General features: G+C 43.5%; 2 protein-coding genes across 2 annotated transcripts; both read right to left on the bottom strand.

Annotated features, from left to right (window-relative positions):
• Positions 1-322: 322 nt before the first annotated feature.
• LOC124666967 (ABC transporter D family member 2, chloroplastic) lies at positions 323-8,460 on the bottom strand. The gene is made up of 10 exons (XM_047204301.1): positions 8,022-8,460; positions 7,077-7,263; positions 6,652-6,719; positions 5,600-5,926; positions 5,345-5,509; positions 3,694-3,922; positions 3,337-3,581; positions 2,924-3,245; positions 1,208-1,479; positions 323-1,046 (listed from the first exon to the last, which is right to left on the bottom strand). Exons 1-10 carry the CDS (start codon positions 8,283-8,285, stop codon positions 852-854), a joined length of 2,274 nt encoding a protein of 757 aa, XP_047060257.1. The 5' UTR covers positions 8,286-8,460; the 3' UTR covers positions 323-851.
• Positions 8,461-8,811: 351 nt separating this feature from the next.
• On the bottom strand, positions 8,812-17,667 carry LOC124663931 (histone-lysine N-methyltransferase ATX4-like). Its single transcript, XM_047201561.1, has 23 exons — positions 16,912-17,667; positions 16,718-16,773; positions 16,438-16,639; positions 16,230-16,343; positions 16,058-16,126; positions 15,901-15,966; positions 15,701-15,795; positions 15,523-15,612; positions 13,729-13,864; positions 13,531-13,606; positions 13,341-13,443; positions 13,081-13,205; positions 12,208-12,353; positions 11,989-12,093; positions 11,474-11,538; positions 10,960-11,149; positions 10,502-10,588; positions 10,354-10,410; positions 10,189-10,278; positions 9,682-9,768; positions 9,403-9,477; positions 9,214-9,314; positions 8,812-9,106 (listed from the first exon to the last, which is right to left on the bottom strand). Exons 1-23 carry the CDS (start codon positions 17,665-17,667, stop codon positions 9,016-9,018), a joined length of 2,982 nt encoding a protein of 993 aa, XP_047057517.1. The 3' UTR covers positions 8,812-9,015.
• Positions 17,668-18,706: the final 1,039 nt, after the last annotated feature.

The raw sequence follows: 18,706 nt of genomic DNA, 5'->3' as shown, positions 1-18,706 counted from the left end.
ATAGGCGGGGAGGGGCGGTGGCTGGCGGCTAGGGTTTTTCCCTCCCGTCGCCTCGCGGGGGCGAGAGGATTGAGAGCCAGAAGGCAAGTCTGGTAATGGAGGAAGCACTATATTTAGAATGCGGCATTTTCTTTTCCACGTTTGTGTTTCATCAGTATTTGCGCAATCCAATGCCACAGCTTGTTCTGCCTGCAGCAACATAGCAGTGTACATAATAGCCTGCAGAATGTAGAAGACGAAGGGATTAGGTTCGAAATTCTACTAACACTGAGCATATTAGTAGCAACAGTTGCCAACAAAAAAATCCCTGCATGCTTCGCACTGACAAGAAAGAACCAAGAATCTTCATCACAAGACCTTGTCAGGAATTTATTTTTTGCACCTATACTCAACAATGATTTACATCACTATGCAGAGCTGAAGTTCCTAACAGTTGCTAGAATACAGATGAAACAACACTGAACGAAATCGAAATCTGGCAGAGATTCAACCCTCGGGTGTTACATAAATTAACCACAGAAAATCCAGATCTAGATTAAAAGGTAGATGATAACAGCACAAGGATCAAATCAATTGTATATATACATCTGCTATAGTTCACTCTGAACTATGAAGTAGCTTTCAGGTGCTAAATATATCCTGCAGCACAGGTTAGTTAGTAGCTGTAGCACTGTCTGCCATCTTGTTAACCAGCTGAAAGACAGTGAGAGTAACGCCTTCGACAGTCTACATTCAGTGTGCAACATGATTTCTCGCACATGGGATCCTTGGTTAGGGCTATTTACCATATGACTCGGATGTGGGATAAACCCTTCGATGAAGAGGCCAAAGTGGCTCGCAAGCTGAATCTCTTATGAAGCGAACGGGGATGATTCTTCAATTGATTTCTGGTCTGTGGGCTTTAGCTCCCAATTACGAAGACTGCTAGTTGGTGAATCAGACTTTGAAATGTACAAGACCTTGTTGTGGAACCTGTGAAGTGTTTTCCGGTGACCGACGCTTATGTATGTTATTCCTGCAGCTTCGATCTGACTGTATAGATGAACCTGTGCCAGAGGCGAAAATAGTCAAAGTGGTATTGAAGTAAAACTGTCTGTGCAATTAATTCAGTACATGATAACTGCAGACTTGGCCTTTTCCGACAGTTCGTGGTAGGAAGTAACTCGCAAGAATAAAACAACTACAACAGCAGTATATGGATTGTTACCTCGTTTGTATCATCTAGTGCACTTGTGGACTCGTCCAGAAGGACAAGAGTTGGTTTTGCGAGTAACAGCCTAGCAAATGCAAGACGCTGCTGCTCCCCCAACGAAAGAACACTGGCCCAGTCATGCATAGAATCCAAGCCATTGAAACGAGGTAATATATATCCCAGCCTAACAACCTCAAGTACTCTGATCAGTTCATCAGTTGAGGGCATCTCAGGCTTGGCACCAACTCCATCTGACGTGGAGACTTCAGACAGGAACGGAAGAGCATCTGGTATTCATAAAAATACACAACTTCAGGAAAAAAAAACAATTAAGGAGTTTTTATTGACACAAACGTTGCATCAAGGCGATATAAGTGCATAGACTTCGCACCCTACCTCTGCATAACAAGAAGCACACAGCCCAAGAACCGAAAACAAAGTACCAGAGGGAAAACTAAACAACATTAATTAGATAGCCTAAGGTACTGGAGGCCCAATCCGAAAACTACGCCATCATCCGTGCTGAGTAAATTCTCCTTGGCCGCAGGCGGAAGAAGAGACCAGCTACACATGAATGTCTCAAAATGTGGTATCCGCTTTCGCAAAAAAAAAAAAAAAAAGAATGTGGTATCCGCAAACAATCGTAGATTTGTACAGTTGTAACACATCTAACAACAAAAAATAAAGAAATGTAGTACTCCTGCATCACTATTAAGAACAGCATGATGCAACTACAATGATCAGACAAAATAAACAGAAGCAACTACTACAACTTTTGCATTTTACTGCTGTTAGACATTATTGTTCTGCAGTGTATTAACACTGGCACGAACTTTGCTAAAATACAGAACTCACGCATGGTACTATCTAAGGCATAAGCTGTAACACCTCAAGGTCCAAAATTTGCTAAAGCAAACGTCATCATGCAACGGACCACCGAATTTGCCTAGGGACCTCCCCTCCCGACTTTGTCAAGAAAAACGTACACGTTGTAAGTGCCAAAAACTTAAAATGCATGAAAAAGCACATGCACACAAGTATACCTGGGCATTTTTCGGGCCAGGTCTAAAAAAGCCCGAAGCTAAAAGTCTAGGCCCGAGCCCGGCCTGGCCCGGCCCGACCGTCAGGCCAAGAATCCTGGCCCGAAGCCCAAAAAACCCGGCCCAGCCTTCGGTAAGTCGCACATTTTGCAGGCCCGAGGTCTGGCCCGGGCCCGACCGTCGTGCCAAGAATTCAGGCCCGAGCCCAGCCCGACGTGCAAACTTGGCCTGGCCCGGCCTGGGATTTTCGGGTCGGGCCGCCCACATGCCCAGCTATACACACAAGTCACACATCTATCGAATAATTTTCTAATTCACGACATAAAAAGCATAGTGGCAAAGAACCAGCCGCGCAGTACAGAGACTGTGTGGCCATTCAACCAACAGGAAGCTCTTATACTTAATAGATTGTATAATTTTAATTTAAAAACAAATTAAAGTTAGCAAAAACAAAACAAGAAGATCAGTGTGATCATATTAGTAATGTTTCCACCTTTCCTTCTTTTAGTACATGTGCATATTTCTCTTCTCCAAAATATTAAAATTTTCATGTTGCAGTTACTTTTAGGATTACCATTGTACAATTTGTTCAGAGTTTTCATGTTGACTGAATAGCCACACATTCTCTAGGGTTTTTTGCACCCAGATGGTAGTTTCCACGTACTCAATAGCTCCCGATGAAACAAAATACCTTTTTTCTGAGCATCATTAGTTGGTGATAGAAGAATATCTTCAGTCCATGTAGGATACAGCAATTGCTGACGAAGAGTGCCCAAAACCATATATGGTCTTTGTGGGACAAAGAATATGCCATTATCTCTTCTTTGCTTGGAACTTTGTAGTAGCTCTTGACTCCTTGGCTTTATGTTGGATGGCTCGCTAGAACTGAAATTTTCTGTTTGAAGCTCCGTAGAATCTCTCGTATGGTACACAATATTCCCCGAACCACTAGTCCAAAGGCCAGCGAAAGCACGCAGCAATGAAGTCTTTCCACTTCCGCTGGGTCCCATGACCTAAAAGTAAAGATAAGATCATCATACTAGCCAGATGTCACCAGTACTATTTATGTTGCTGATTGGGTCACTAGCTAAAGCAATGAAATACCAGTAGGTGATCCTTTTCTTTTAGTTCCATACTGAAGTCAGTAATAAGAATATTTCCGCCCCTAGGTGTTAACAATGTCAAATTACAAATCTCTAGAACGACGCCTTGATCAGAATGCATTTGTGATCCATTAGAACTAAGAACCGAAGGACTGCCACTCTTGAAAACAATGTTGATCCCTTCAATGCTATCACGTCGGGATGATAGAGAAGGCTCATTTGCATCCAACAGATCATCAAATTCACCTGAAGTTTTAAGTTAGATTAGGTTAATCTAGTTGTCTTAGCAAGTAATCCACACACATACAAAGCAAGAGAGAGAGAGAGAGAGAGAGAGAGAGAGAGAGAGAGATGTGACCTAAACGATCAATGACTGCTGAGAATGCACTAATTGACTGAAATCGGAAAACAATGAGAGAAAAATCACTGAGGATGTGATTAAAAGCAGACACTGATTGGTTTATTACTCCAAACTCAATTTTTCCTGCGAAGAACATTGGAGCAACAACTGCAGCTGGCAGGATTTGAATTAAATATTGGTAACCATTAGTGAAGAACTCCAGATTCCGGGATGCTAGCAGTAATTCCTGCAGACATAACATACAAAATCAAACATTCGCACGTAAACGAATATAAATTCAGGATAAGTTTCTGGATGTACATAAACAATGTAGAGAGAGAGGGATAGAGAGACAGACAGACACAGATACACAGACACACACATGCAGAGAGAGACTGTTTTCAAGAACGGTAGTGCATTCTCTCACGAGAGCATAACAGTATAACCGTGGAACAGTTTTGGGATTCAAAAATTATCTTACTTTCGATAATGATTACTAGGCATAGTATTAGTATAGTGGCAGTACAAGATGTGTCTGCCCATGCAATGTCAATGTTATTACAGCCTGATAAAAAAACATAGTAATAATAAATTTACTTTATAAACATATAAAGGGGTATATTTATGTTGAAACGTAACTTATGTAATATCACATCGAGAGGGATGCACATTTTAAGATGTTCAACATGATTTTACCGCTGCTAGCTACTTGCTAGCATGCCATCTTATTTTGGTTGCAAATTTTGATGACACTGAGGAGATCATAGCGGCACCTCAACTTGTGCATCTTCAACAATGCACAGACAGACCACAGCATGCTGGTAGAGTAGATCTTGGACGAGGCAGAGATGTGGAAGTGACCACCTGTCAGATTCCTTTTTAGAATTTCGGCTTAGGCTCTTTTGTACAGCTATGTGGCAGCTTCAGGCAGCAGTTTTGCTAGTTAATTGTCAGGTTCTTGGTCATCTTTGGGGAACTTGGGTCATCGTCACCTTATGGCTTATCATTTGCGCTTTCTCAGTGCATTCTTCAAATGCAAAAACATGTATTGCGATAGTATGGAAAGAATGTCGAAGATATATAAGATACGAAAAACAATGGAGATGATACGGAGGATGTGAGAGAAGAGTGAGGAAAAATAAAGTGAACAAAACAAGAGTATAGAGAGATGGAAAGGTATATGAAAATAAAAGATGATGTATGAAGATGTAAAGAAAAAAATATCATTTATCTTTATTCTATTTCTTTTATCTATTCTTCATCAGTTCTACTTTTCTTTTCCGCCACAGTATCATCATAGTTAAGAATCTTTTGGGGAAATTAGAAAAACTGGTATCTGTGTGTTACAAAACTATATTCAACATGAGTTGCATTTTGCAGGAGATTATGAAAGATGAACAAAGCTAGACTTTTAAACTGCTAGTATCCTGCTTTCTGGTGAAATACATTATAAAAGAACGTTAAGGATTTTTGAGAAAACCATCCAAATTATCATAATATTCTTTGGCAAAATATAATTAGAGTTGAAAATAAACAAGCTGGTGGATGGATGTAGTTTATTTGCAGGCTCACATCTCTATCCTTGGCATGTTAACCCAGTGTACACGGTCCAACAGTAACGTCGGATCAGAGCAAAATAAACAGGACAGCTTATACATGAAATGCTTACACTTAGGTTTTGGTAAGCCCTCCTGAACCGGTCCAATAGAAGTTGCAATTCATTTTCCTCACCACCATAAAAGGCAATTGATTCAGCATTTTCTCTAACACGGACAAGCCCATAACGAAAATCAGCTTCTTTCTTTTCTTGCATGAAGTTCAGGTTGACCAAATTCTGTCAACACAAGCATGACAATTGTTTGAATGGGGAAAGAGTGAACAATTATATTTACTTTGATTCAATCTAGAGACGGTAAAGCTTTACCTTACCAAGGAAGACACTAATAACAGTCCCTCCAAAAGAATACACAATAAGAACAATGAATAATGGTGGATAGATTCCATAAAGGATGTTGCTGAATGATACTAAATCCACAACAGCATTGAGAAGTGTCAAAGAAAATGCGAGCGCTGTTCCGGTGAATGAACTTAGATCATCATTAATCCGCTGGTCTGGATTGTCTATTAGTGATTGAGACTGAATCTTATAGAATGTTCTGTTCTTAAAGTAGCGCTTCATGTAATAACTTGTCATCCAAGATCGCCATCTTAAAGAAAGGACTTCTCTTGCATAGTCCCTCAAGACAAAGAACTGTATAACAGTTCAAGCAGGAAATTGCAAAATCAGAACATATAAATCTATTATAAGGTACACCAGTTGCTAGCTCTGCAACAAAAAAAAGTAAAGTCGCAAGTACATTTCCTCTAATGATGAATGGCAATAGGGACATAGCACTTCCAGACAATGCTGGAAACCAGGAACAAGAGCAAGATCCTGACAGTTTAATCCTCTGGTGCAGAAATGACTAAGCTAATGTGTATTACTTGTACCAAGACATTTTGTTAAATAGAAGAGATAATTTGGTGAATTTTAGGCATCAGTCCGTTCCGAATTGGAAGATGTTCTAGCTTTTTCTGAATTGTATGTATCTAGATGCATTTCAGTGTGTCTGTTCACTCATTTCAGTCTATGTATGTCCATACTGAAATATCAAAAACATCTTATAATTCGGAACGGATGGAGTAGAATATAAAAAATGAAGCTTCTGAGACGGCTGGAAAATATGAAACTGTGGATCTAGACACCCTTGGAAAGGATACCTATCATGATACACAAATCACTGATACTTACATAGGAAACCACAAGTTCACAACTATGTTCTTTTTAAAAATGTTAGTAGTGCACTGATACAGAAAATATTACTCCTAATTACATCATCTGACATTTTCACTAGTCATGTCTAGGTGCTACAGATATTCATGAACAAGCTAACAGCTTGAAGATCAATACCTACAAAGTAGCAGCAATATGCTCACCGGAATTCCTACAGCGAAACCTCCCAGGTAGTACAGCAGTTGCTTGGTAAACTGTTCCTGGTCCTTGTCTTGCAAGAAAAAACACTAAGATGTATTAACAAATAAAAATATAAGATGGCGTGCAACCACTTTGAATGCTATGAAATGTCACCTTCAATTACACCCGTACCAAAGACTGAAATGCAAATTCTTGTCTAATTTGGTACTGCAGATGGTACCCAAAGATTAAACTGAGGTAGTAGTGTGTTATTTTTAGTAAAACTCTGAGAATTTTAATGTGAAGCAAAAAGAGTTAAACTCCCCCTCTCCTTCATCTTATCACATGCACTGGCAAGTCTGCGTCTATGTATACTTTTTTATTCAGAACGCTGACATTCAACCTACAAGATTGTTACGTACAGTTTTTAACAGAACACAAGACATACCGGCAAGGGCATTGTAGAAGTCGCGTCCCAGGAAGTTGAATCCAACACTAATCCCGGTGGTTGCCAGTGTGAGAGCAAATACAGCAGCAAGCTGCAGCCTTGCTTGGACTTTGTCCTCTGACCACCAGTAAGGGGCAGCAACTTTCCAAAATCTTCTAGCTAGTGTTTTGAGGTCGGTACCGTCTCTCTGTCAGCAAAGGAAATATGCATTCATTAGCAACACAATAAACAGCAAACCAGCACAAGAGGCATCAGCATTAACAGAGTGACATGCACGATCTCCAAAATGCCATTGGCTGCAATGACATGGAACGTTGCACATTAGAATCCGGGTCAGAGCAAATCTAGGGCCAGTGACCACATCATAAGATTAACCGAAAAAAGTATGATAAATGAACTTAAATTTCGACCTCTTTTCCCTAAGAGAAACTGCGGCTAATCGTTCGCAGTGTCTTAAGTGTGGAAACTCGTGCAAAAAACTAGAGTTGCATACATCCCAAAGCTCATACCATTTGACCTTGCAAAATCAACCAGGTTGAAGCATATTATGGCGACATCACAAGAAGAGAGCAAACAGGCTGGCGTTTGCTTATGCATGAGCAAACACTGGTTTGGGATCTTATCGCTCTGAACTTCATAAGCCACCTGCTGAACTGCAAACCCACAGCTGCAGGTCGCACCAGTCTGTGACTCTGTATGCGTGTAATCTAAGTTATATTCAGACAACATGTGTAATCTACTAATGCAGCAGGAAGCTAAAGCTATTGTTAAGCTACACGAGCCGGTAGCATGGCAGACCAAAACCTCCGAAGTCAGAGCACAAAATTTGAACTCTAGTAGGGACTGTAAAGCAATACTCCTAGCTACGACTAGTAAGCTCGAAGCAAAGCCCCGAGCAGAGCAGATCACACCCAGAAAGCCACAGCTGCAGCAAAACGTAATCACCTTGTCCTCGCCTCCTGGAGGGCCAGGGGGGTCGCTGGAGGCCTCCCCCGCGGCGGCGGCCGCTGCCGGAGGAAGGGGCGCAGCCCCGCGTCGCCCGCGGTGGCGCATGGAGGATGCCACCACGACCCTTGGGGACGAGAAGGGGAGGCCGACGCGCGGCGACGGGGAGCAGAGGAGGCGAGACGGCCGCCGCGGAAGGGGAAGTGGTGGTAGTTGCGGAGATGAAGTGGAGGGGAAGCAGCATATCGGCACGAGCAGGTGCATCTTTCCCTCCCCTTTTAAAATCTTTTTTTCTCCCTAGGAGCTTAGCACTTTAGCTGCTGCCTCGTGGGACACCGACAAGTCCAATAGGCAGGACAAGCTTGTGCTCGTCGTGGCGAGTAATGGCGACCGGCCGCGGCGGTGGAGGCGGCCGGTGGGAGAAGCGTGTTGGCGAAGAGAGACGTTCCGGTATGGAATGCACTGCTTCTAAACGCCGGACAGGCGAATGAGTCGCTGACATCCTGGTCCCAGGCAGATTGGGTCCCGCCAGCAGTGAGAGGATGAGGGCGGAAACGTCTCTGCCGGGGGTATGTGTTAGCAGCACCACACGTATCCTATCTGAACAACAGCCAACAAATGCAGAACGGAACAACAACAACTAGAGTTCCCAGAGGAGAAGCTCTTCTCAACAGAAGATCACAGGAAATGTATTGCATTGCATCCAGTTAGAAAATTTATTTTCTCTATTATTTCACATGGAAAGCATGAATTCATTACAGCAATGAAGAATTTACAACAGCTAGCTGGCTGTGGCTGCCAGTTACGACGGTTTTTATCTAGCCTGGTGAATGAACCCTACCTCGCTATGTCTAACAAAATTTGTGAACAAAAAACACAAACTTGTTGCACTACTATGTTGACAGCCACGCATGAGAAGATGATCAAAGAATCTGGATGAATCTGTGAATGCGGCCCTTTGGCACGGTAATTGGGGTTAGTCCTTGTGAGCGGTTTAGTTCATGTATCCACGGCAGTTAGGAGCTTTACACAGACAAGGGACCTTGCGATCCTCCGACTCGTCCTGGTCAAATTTGTAGTCATACCTGCGCAACACAAGATGAAATGGACGCATCAGAAGATGATAAACATAAGTTTCATCGATATCAGTTATACGTGTAAATCAAAAGCAGACTCAGTTAAGAAACAGTACGTCAGTTCTTCTCCTGCGGAGACGTCTCTTCTGGCAATAAGGATGATCTGGCTCTTGTCATCGCTGACACTCATGATCCTAGCATAGCAGTTAGGCACGCACTGCAAGAGCGAGCAGTGTACTTAGTTTACCATTTCTCTGGCTATTAAGAATGCGACGAGATGCAGGTGTGGAAGCCTGGAGGATTACCGAGTGATTAATTAGACGGGCTATGTTTCCTCTCTCCGTAGCGTCAATCACAACATCTTCGCTTATCTTGAACAGCTGCACCACAGCAAAATGAGAAAATCAATATGCTATGCCAGAAAACCAATATGCAGTATTTCATGTAGTCTTGTCTATGAGTAACAACTTTGGTTAGCTATGAGTAATTGTCATCTAGAAAGGATTGCCTGACCATGAAAAGTATAACAGTAAAAGTTGAAAGTATAACGCTATATAAAATGAAAGTAAAAAAAAAAGACTCACATAGCAATCTTTATTTTCCCTGTGATATCGTGCTTCCCTCAAATCAGCAACACTCCGTCTAACTTGGTCCCCACGATATTCGATAACCTGCACAAGTCTTGTTAGCTGAAAAACTACAAATAAAACCCTCATGTGCAGATGTACAATGAATTTTGAATAAGTGATTAATAAAATAAGCAAACGCATTTTCATGGTAAAACATTAAACTCTATTGTAGGACAAAGAATGAAAATGATCTACCAAAATGCTCACGCTGGCAATTTAGGTAAAGCATGAATTTGTTACAGCAATGAGAATTTATGATGGTTATGGAGGTCAAGAAATGCAAACCAAAAGGTGTCTGCTGTAGTTTAGACAGTAAGCATTTAATCAAATTGTTGCCAAAGACAAACTGCAGTTGTTTTACTTATGCTTTGCGACCGGATTAACATGGCGTCCCAGTGCCCGTGCCTAAGGTCATCAGTATGAGCTTTGTTTTAAATGTATAAGTAGCCTGAAGTGATATACCATTTGCCCCTCTTGAATTTTCTTAGCAGCAAAGAGCCCCCATCCATGTACTCCAGATCGACCATAACAGACCCTCTTATTTTCAGTTTTCTGAAATAATTAACATGGAGTTTATCAGTATGATCACATAGCCTTTTAAGAACTGGAATCACTCAAAAACTAAACCTGTAAATAGTGAAGCCGATCTTTGAATGTAGAAAAATGTTGGTCATCCTTTTGATCCTGTTAGCAAACGAACACGATGCTAGTTATTTTAGCACTCAAAGGGAACTTCAAAAAAGGAAAATGCCAATGCTCAGAATAGCGTAATTACCATGCATGCATTCAAATCCGCAATCAAATCCTGGGAGTGGTGTTGGGGTCCCATTACTCGATGGGGAATTGCCTTTCCTTGTCCTTTCTGGAAAATGCAGACAAATTAGTACTAAAGTTTTTCTGACAAAAAAACAGCAACTAACACTACAAAATCATGATAACTTCACATGAAACGGTGAAACTAATAGTAATCTAAGTTTGGCATAACATAATGCAGCTGAAATTTGAAATTCAACACATGCCCACACAAAGACCAAAGAAACTGTATATGAAACATGTAAACATGGTCAAAGTATAAATGAACTAGAAAAGAAAAATGATTGGTAGATGCAAATGGTTGTATAGACGCTTACAAATTTATGCACAAAACACAATCAGAAATATATTTTCTCTAATCCTGTGACTCTGATGGGGGAGTAAGGGTGGGGCGCACATAAACAAGATGACTGAAAATACCTTGTTTCTCAACATATCATAAGGTAGGCACCTTGCAGCTGGGCAGTCGGAAAATGTAGCAGGAACCTGCTGGTTTTCGTTATTGGTCAATCGTGCAGGAGACTGCTTCTCATTGTTTTGGATGAAAAATTTGGTAGAGAAAACTCCTTCAGGTGTCTTCACTATCAACACATTATCTGGGTCGGGAGTACTAAAATGCAAAAGAAAAGTATAGCATGCATCAGTAACAAACGTTTGTGATAATTCATCCTTTCAGGTAAATTTACACTTCTGCAAATAATATTGTTCCAAGATCATGCCAGCTCCATGGATCACATTGGTCATTGTTTTTTTCTTAAAACAGGTTTGATGCTAGTATTTGAAATCAACACCAACAGAGATAGAGAACAAACAAAGGGAAGCCTATATAAGGATCATGAAGCTAAGTTAGAATTGTTTTTTAGAAAAACAGAAACAACTCGTGAAACTTACATGAACTTGATAAAAAGGGACTAAGCTGGGAGAATAATATTACCTGTGAGACGCACAGAAGGAAACCATTTTTGTCACTTGCCTACCATTTCTTTCAGTGTATTGCAACTACAAGCACACAGAAAAAATGACAATTTAATCAGTTTTTCAGTTAAAATAGGTTGATAAAAAAAAGGCTACGCATCAAATGAGGCACAGCTTAATCGCTGTAACAAGTTATGCTTAAAAACAACTTATTAAGATGCTTTAGGCATCAGCTCCAATGGAAGTACTTGAGCAATGATGCCAACAAATTAGCCACAAAGGAGAACTTTTCCAGAAGATAGTTTGAACACAAAAGGTGGTAAAACTTGCTGATCCACAGTAACACTGCATAGCAGCCCAAATTATAAGGCTGCTAAGTGGTATATGATGAAAAACTAATCTTCCAGCAGAGCATTATATAGCTGATAACATGCATTTTTGTTTTCATATAATAGAAGATTGTGCAGGTTGCAATAAAAAACATACGTAAACATAATAGTATGATCATAATTTCCACTACAAATGGCAGTCTACCTCCATGCGATATCCTGCTCTCGACGCACACATTGCATGATAAGAAGTAGAGCACTTGTAGCACTGGGTGCAGGCCCCATGCATCTGCTTGCATATTACACATGTCTGGAGTTTCAAAGAAAACATAAACAAAAAGTAAGGTGAGATTTGAACACATAAGCACATACAGTAATTTACTACGGGTAACCTTGCAAAAAAATATCAAATCAAAATCCTAACCTTCTTAAAGTACTCAGAAGGAATGCTCAATACGCCCATAGCTGGCTCCATTGTCTCGTCAATAGGAAAAGAGACTTTAGGCTGGTACCAAGCACATGTGACATGAACCCACAGTTGGTCAACATCAGTTGGCTTGAGAGCACCGCCTGGAGGGGGTCCAAAAAAGTTACAGGTTAACAGCATTAACAATCCATAAGCAACATGATATCAGATACCACAAGACAAGAGAAAATTATAATATCAGATACCACTGTGCACCAAACAGAACTTATCACATAAAAGGTAGACAGCTAAACATGACTGTGAGACACACTAAAAACCTCAATACTTTAGGCTATTAGTAACCATGCATGCGCAAAGCACATTTGAGAAATATAATTGACACTTGGAACAGGTACATTCTCCACTTCCAGATATTCACTAGTATAGATGTGGAAGAAAACATTTAACTGTACACATTTTAGGAAAGCTCATTACAAAATTTTAAAGATCGCATAGTTTGATGTTAAATTCGTAAACATTGGTTGAAATCTAAGATAAATTCACATCTTGGAAAGGCATGATAATTTTATTAATTAGAGCGTATATTTAAGAGGTTGTAACCTCTTAACTCTTATAAGTATATAATAAAGACAATAAAGATACCAGGCAGCTCAGATCAAAATTATCCCAGCCTAACTCCTGCTTTTTATACTGGTAGACATAGACATAGATTACTGAAATTCCCAATAATTCCATGTTAACTATGTAGCATATACAATGTGACCCTGTTTGGGATGCAACAATTTCACAGGAATTGTTTCTTGTCGAAATTATGAAAAGAACAAGCATTTCAAACAATGTATTGTATGATAGTCATCAGGACAAAAATACCTTTTACAGGACATAAACAGCATTCTCTTTTCTGTTGGGGCAATTCACATGTTCGACAAACCCAATTGGTAAGATCCTCTAGGGCACGTGCTCCATAGCACTCCTGATGGACAGCTATTTGACATCTGAAGTAACAATTTTGGGGAGAAACTTTTGTGAGCTACTAATCGTAGCAATTTACATACAAGGTAGTCTTAAAACATCAAAGGAACTCTTGAATGAAAGTGGCGAACAAAAATCTAAATGATTGCAGGAAATACCTGTTACAAATGATAATTTTGTTGTAGTCCCAATCCTCAACCCACCGACAGACAGCACAACGTTCAGTTGTCCATTTAGCATAGACTGGACTATAAGAGTTTGCTGCAGATATTGGAAAAATCAATCACATGAAGTCATGTTGCAACCATCACCTACACGAGCCAAGAAAAAAATAAAGAGCCAACATACCTTGTAATGAAAGCAACTCTTCTTTCTTAATACCTGGGGTAAAAGACTTGAAATTCCCACCAGGAATGTCTTCAAGCTGGAGACAATGACAAAAAAGGAACCTTGTCAGTTTTGTACATCTAGGGCATGCTTATTGCTGTAGATATCCACATATTATGCTGGCGAATGTTTGAGTTGATAAAGATCTTGAGAGCTTACCAAGTTGATTAATGGTTCCCCGGTGCTCTTGAGTTTAATACTCGTCTTCCATTTCTTCTTCCTTGAGCCAGTATGTCTCTCCCACTCATTCAGAGTCATCAGCCTTTTCTTGCAAGACTTGCATGGACATAATATCCTGCCAGAACCAATAACAACTCAAATACCAATAGTGGTTCAAAGTCAAACACACATAAGGAAATCAATGTACTAGCAGCTTCAGAATGGTTTACAGTACTTCTGGTCGCTGTGCAACATTTCAGCTGCCATCACAACAAGTGGCCTACTAAATAATCCTAAAGGTGGCTTCTACAGTAACAGTGAGAACTAAGAACCTAAGAAATACTTGATTATGCACCAAGCTTTACTATTAAAAAGGGGAGTTGGTGAATGTCTTCACTTGCAAGATTATGCACTCGTCAGCTTACATGAAAAGCGGAACAATCCTTACTTTAAACTTCTCTCATATGCTATTAAAAAATTAACAACCGATCCATCAATCCCTACTCATCTTGTTGGAGCGAGAAGAATTAAGGCTTCCTTCTGCTCATGGTTGCTTCCTTAGTCAGAAGTAGTAAATGGGCAGTTGTATTTGGCAGGGATTGGCTTCGTAGTTGCACCCATGTCAAGAGGACTATATCATTTTACTGAAAGATGATGGCTTGCCGGTCCAGCAGCTACTGCCCGGCACAACAATCATATATACCATATTAAATTATGCACAATCACTTAGCAGAACTGAACCAGGGTGGTCAGAGAAAGATTGAGAGAAGGCAACCACGGGCAATTAGCAGTGGCGGACCTACAGGGTATGCCGTATATGCCATGGCATACCCTGAGGCCCAGCTCACTCTCTTCCTGAAGTGCTAGATCACGTATGCTGCTAGCTCTAATTTGCTAGTTCAAGCGATTGAGCTAGCTCTCGTATGGCCAGCGCTCGCTTAAACTCTTGCTATGCCAGCTCACGTAGAGTTCTTGGTCGCTCTCTTGCTAGTAGTAACAAGTGTGTTAGACTGAAACTAGATAGAACATACTAGAACTCAGGTATGCTAGCTAGCTCTATTTAAACTCAAACACAACTCAGACCAGTATTTGTACGTGTAAACTAGTTCACTAACCTAACCAAGATTAATTCTAGCAGATTATGCATGTCTCATTTTTCCGATTAAATCCAGAATTCAATAGGTTTGTTTTGCTGATTCAACTGCCTCACTCGAATTTTGAACCATCTGGAGTTCCAGACGGCATTGTCCAGCTGCCAGCTAGCTAGGAGAGGATCGAAATGCAGCACGCCTGTCTCCCGGGCCCACACCCGCACAACGCCCGCCAGCCCGTTCACCCTTCGTCGGCCGTCAGGGGCCCATTATTTACTGATTTAGTTAATTTTGTGCTTTGGTAAATAGGTGGAACCAAAATGTAAGTTAATCTTTTTTATTGTGGCATACCCTATAATAAAATCCTAGGTCTGCCACTGGCAATTAGCCAGTTGAGAATTAAAGGACCAGTTGCGAATATACAGCAGCCACTTCAGTTTCCATAGAAGTGGATGGTACTTTAGACCTCAGGTAAAATTCAAGCTCAAAATATTAACGAGAAGATAAAACTTAATGCTCCAAGAAAAGAAAGAATGGCACATATATAAATTTCTTATTACTTTCTGAAAAGTTGGCTTCTTCAATTTGGGAAATTGACCAAATTAATATATACATTAAATTCAGATGTACAGTATTGGTAAATAAGCGCATTTAAAGAAACATGTAAACTGAAGATTCGGGATAAGATATGCTAAATGCTTACATGTGCTTCTCAGTTAAGTACAATGCTTCCATCCCAGCGCAGCACACAGGTATGGACTCAGGCAATTTTTCCTTTGAAGTGCTAGCAAATCTGTGCCGAGACATGTTAGAAACTGGCACTCTTATATTTATTAAACAGTCAAACATCAGTAGGTTTGAGGAAGAAAGAGACAACTCACTCTGAACTGTTCGACATGCTCACTTGTTCAACTGCCAATGTCTTCTTGCGTTTTGACTTGCAATCAGGACAGAAATACTCTGCATTTTCTAAATCCTGCAAAGTAATGGAAGGTCGGTGAATTCTATACATGGAAGCATTGCAAATATATCAAACATTATGACGTTAAACTGTCAACACCGAACAAAAATGAACAACAACCTCCAGTTCGTTGCATGTCCGATCGCATTCTACATGAACCCAAATCTCGCACTCATCGCAACACACCTGGCAAGAAGTGCATTGCAGATCAGTGCCTATATTAATCAAGAGAAGATAATCCATAACATCACCAAAGCACATATCTTTCTAGGCTTACCCAGTTTCCACCATCTGTGTGGTGCCAGATTTTCTTGCATATGCCGCAGTATTGTTTTGACTGCAATAGCTGCGGAAATGGTAATGTTTACACATGTAAGGAACTAAATAGAAAGAAACAAGTTGCTAAAACAAACAAACACGTGGTTCACAGTCACGCGCCAGATACATACCTTTTCACAGTGCCTACAAAGTGACTGCTCTGCTTCTTGCTTCTTTTTCTTTGTAATCTTGGATGGAAGACGATTACCACAACTATCACAAGATGCTGCTGGTTTCCGAACAGCCTGCACCACAGAAGATTAGATAGCAGCCTAGCTGATGAAACGTGATTAGTGAGATGGCTAAGCTCGATTGTAAGTACTTCACACAGCAAGTTACCTCTGATTGGCACTCTTGCTCGGTATTAGACCCAGTCACTTCATGTGTGCCATCGGCGACAGACTGCTCGTTGACAGACTTCTCCAGAGAGCAGACGCCGTCTATTTGGAGGTCAAAGAAACCGCGCTCGGCAAGGAAAGCTTCCTCAATCGCTGCGCGGAATTTGCTTGGCCTGAGCTTATACAGGGATTGTCCCTGAAACCTGGTAGAAAGAGGGAGGAACTTGAGACACAGCCAAGTAGGTAAAGCTTACGTATGCCAGAAGAAGGCGGAAGTTGACCTGTCCAGATACTCCACAAAGGGGAAGAGCATCCCCTGCTTAACCCATCCATAGTCCTGCGAAAGAATATGTATGGAAAACGCTTAGGAAAAGCAGCTTAAAGAATGTGGTTTCGTTTCATCATGGAGCAGCAATTCAACCAAGGGAAACAAACTGAGAGATTGGTCAGGCAGGAGGTTGTAATCCGTTATTACCCTGCTGTGGCCGCTGGCAGAGTAGCCGAAGAACATGACGCAGAGCGCGCCGGGGACGCACGAGTTGAGCACGACCTCCGGGGCGTGCAGCAGCGGGTCGATGACTAGCGCGGGCCACGCGGGGCACTTCTTCCCGGACCTGGCCCAGACGACGTCGCCGAGCACGAACTCCTCGGGCCAGTAGAAATCCTCCTTCCTGGCGCCGCACTCCTTCTTCGGCTTGCACTCCACCACCACGGGCTTCCCCTCCGGCTCGCGGCTTGGGCCAGCATTGCTCAGGGACGTGACCACGCTGCCCACGGCCGACCCGCCGTTCCCAGCAGCATTGCTGACGGACGTGACCTGAGGCTTATCCTCCAGCTCGCATTTCACAGTGGCGTTGCTGAGGGACGTGAGGACGCTCCCGCTGCCGCAGCCCGGGCTGCCGATGTTCCGGCAGGCCCGGTAGAGGTCGTGCTCCGTCTGCGCGGGGGGCTGGTCGTCGTCGCCGGTCCAGACGTCGGTCTGCACGGCCCCAAAGGCTTCGCCTTTGGGCGCGACGGCGCGCACCTCGACCTCGTACACCTCGCCGCCGTCGTCCACGGCGGCGGGCGCGGGCTTGCAGGGCTTCTTGGCGAGCGGCAGGACGGCCGAGTCGCGGAACCGCGAGGGCACGACGCGCTCGCGGCGGCGCTTGGCGGGCGGCGCGCCCTCGGGCGCGGGGGGTTCCATCGCGCACGGGCCCGCGGCGGTGCAGCGCTTGAGCGGGGCGAGCATGGCAGTGGCGCCGGCGGCGGCGGCTAGGGCATCGGGGGCGGGGAGCCCTAGAATCGCGAATCGGGTGGGCGGATTGGGCGGGGGGACGGAGGAGGCTTAGGGTTCCGGCGGCGCGGAGTTGGGATTTAAGGTCGGGGGATTGTTGGGGGCCGAGATTGGGGATTTGTGGGCGGATTGGGACGGAGGAATGCGCGCCGACGCGGGGCCGAAAAAATTGGGGTTCCCTCCGAGGCTAGGCGAGGCTACGGGGGATGGATGTGCGGGTTTTTGAATGAAAATTTGGAACGCGATGTTGGGGTCGGAGCAGGGGATGCGAGGAGAGAAGGGCTGGCTGCTGGGGGAGTGAGGTTGTGGGGAAGACGACCCGACGTCGGGACGCGAGTTGGTCCGGTGGGGACGTCGTGAGTTTTCGCGCGGATCTGGGCTCTGGATGATGCCGTGTGGCGAGCTCTGACGTGGGACTCTGGTGCTCTGCTTTGTAGGCTCGGATCGGATCTGGGACGAAACCGACAGGAACTCCAGGTCGTCAGCTACCACACCAGCGCCGCCTCTCCTTTAGGGCATCTCCCGACCCAACGCCCACGCGTCCGTATGTGTTGAACCGGACAAAAACCCGGTCCAGCGTGTGGACCTATCCCTAAAACGGATGGCCGCATTTGCGTGGCCGCAGACACGGAGGGCTGCCCTCTCGCGTCCTCCCCTGGCCCGCCTATCTGCCTCTCAAAACACACTCACTCCACTCCACTCCTAAAACTAGAGATGGCCGACGAAGCTCCTGCCGCCGCCGCCGCCGCCACCATCGGAGACGAGACCCAGCTCGCGGACGTTGTCGCTCCTGCCGTGGAGGCGGCTCCTGTCCTGGACGCTCCGGTGGTCCCGGAGCCCGGGCCGGCGACGAAGAAGGTGAAGCCCGAGCTCAGCGCGGAGCATAGGGCGATCGAGAGCAAGAAGCGGGTCGACCGGCGCAGGGCGCACGACCAACGGAAGAAGGAGGCCACTGCCGTGGAGGAGCGGCAGAGGGCGGCGGAGCAGCTCCTCC

The sequence above is a fragment of the Lolium rigidum genome, chromosome 6 (genome assembly GCF_022539505.1).
Source record: "Lolium rigidum isolate FL_2022 chromosome 6, APGP_CSIRO_Lrig_0.1, whole genome shotgun sequence".
In the NCBI taxonomy this organism is placed as follows: Eukaryota; Viridiplantae; Streptophyta; class Magnoliopsida; order Poales; family Poaceae; genus Lolium; species Lolium rigidum.
This window is presented reverse-complemented; position numbering and strand designations above follow the sequence as displayed.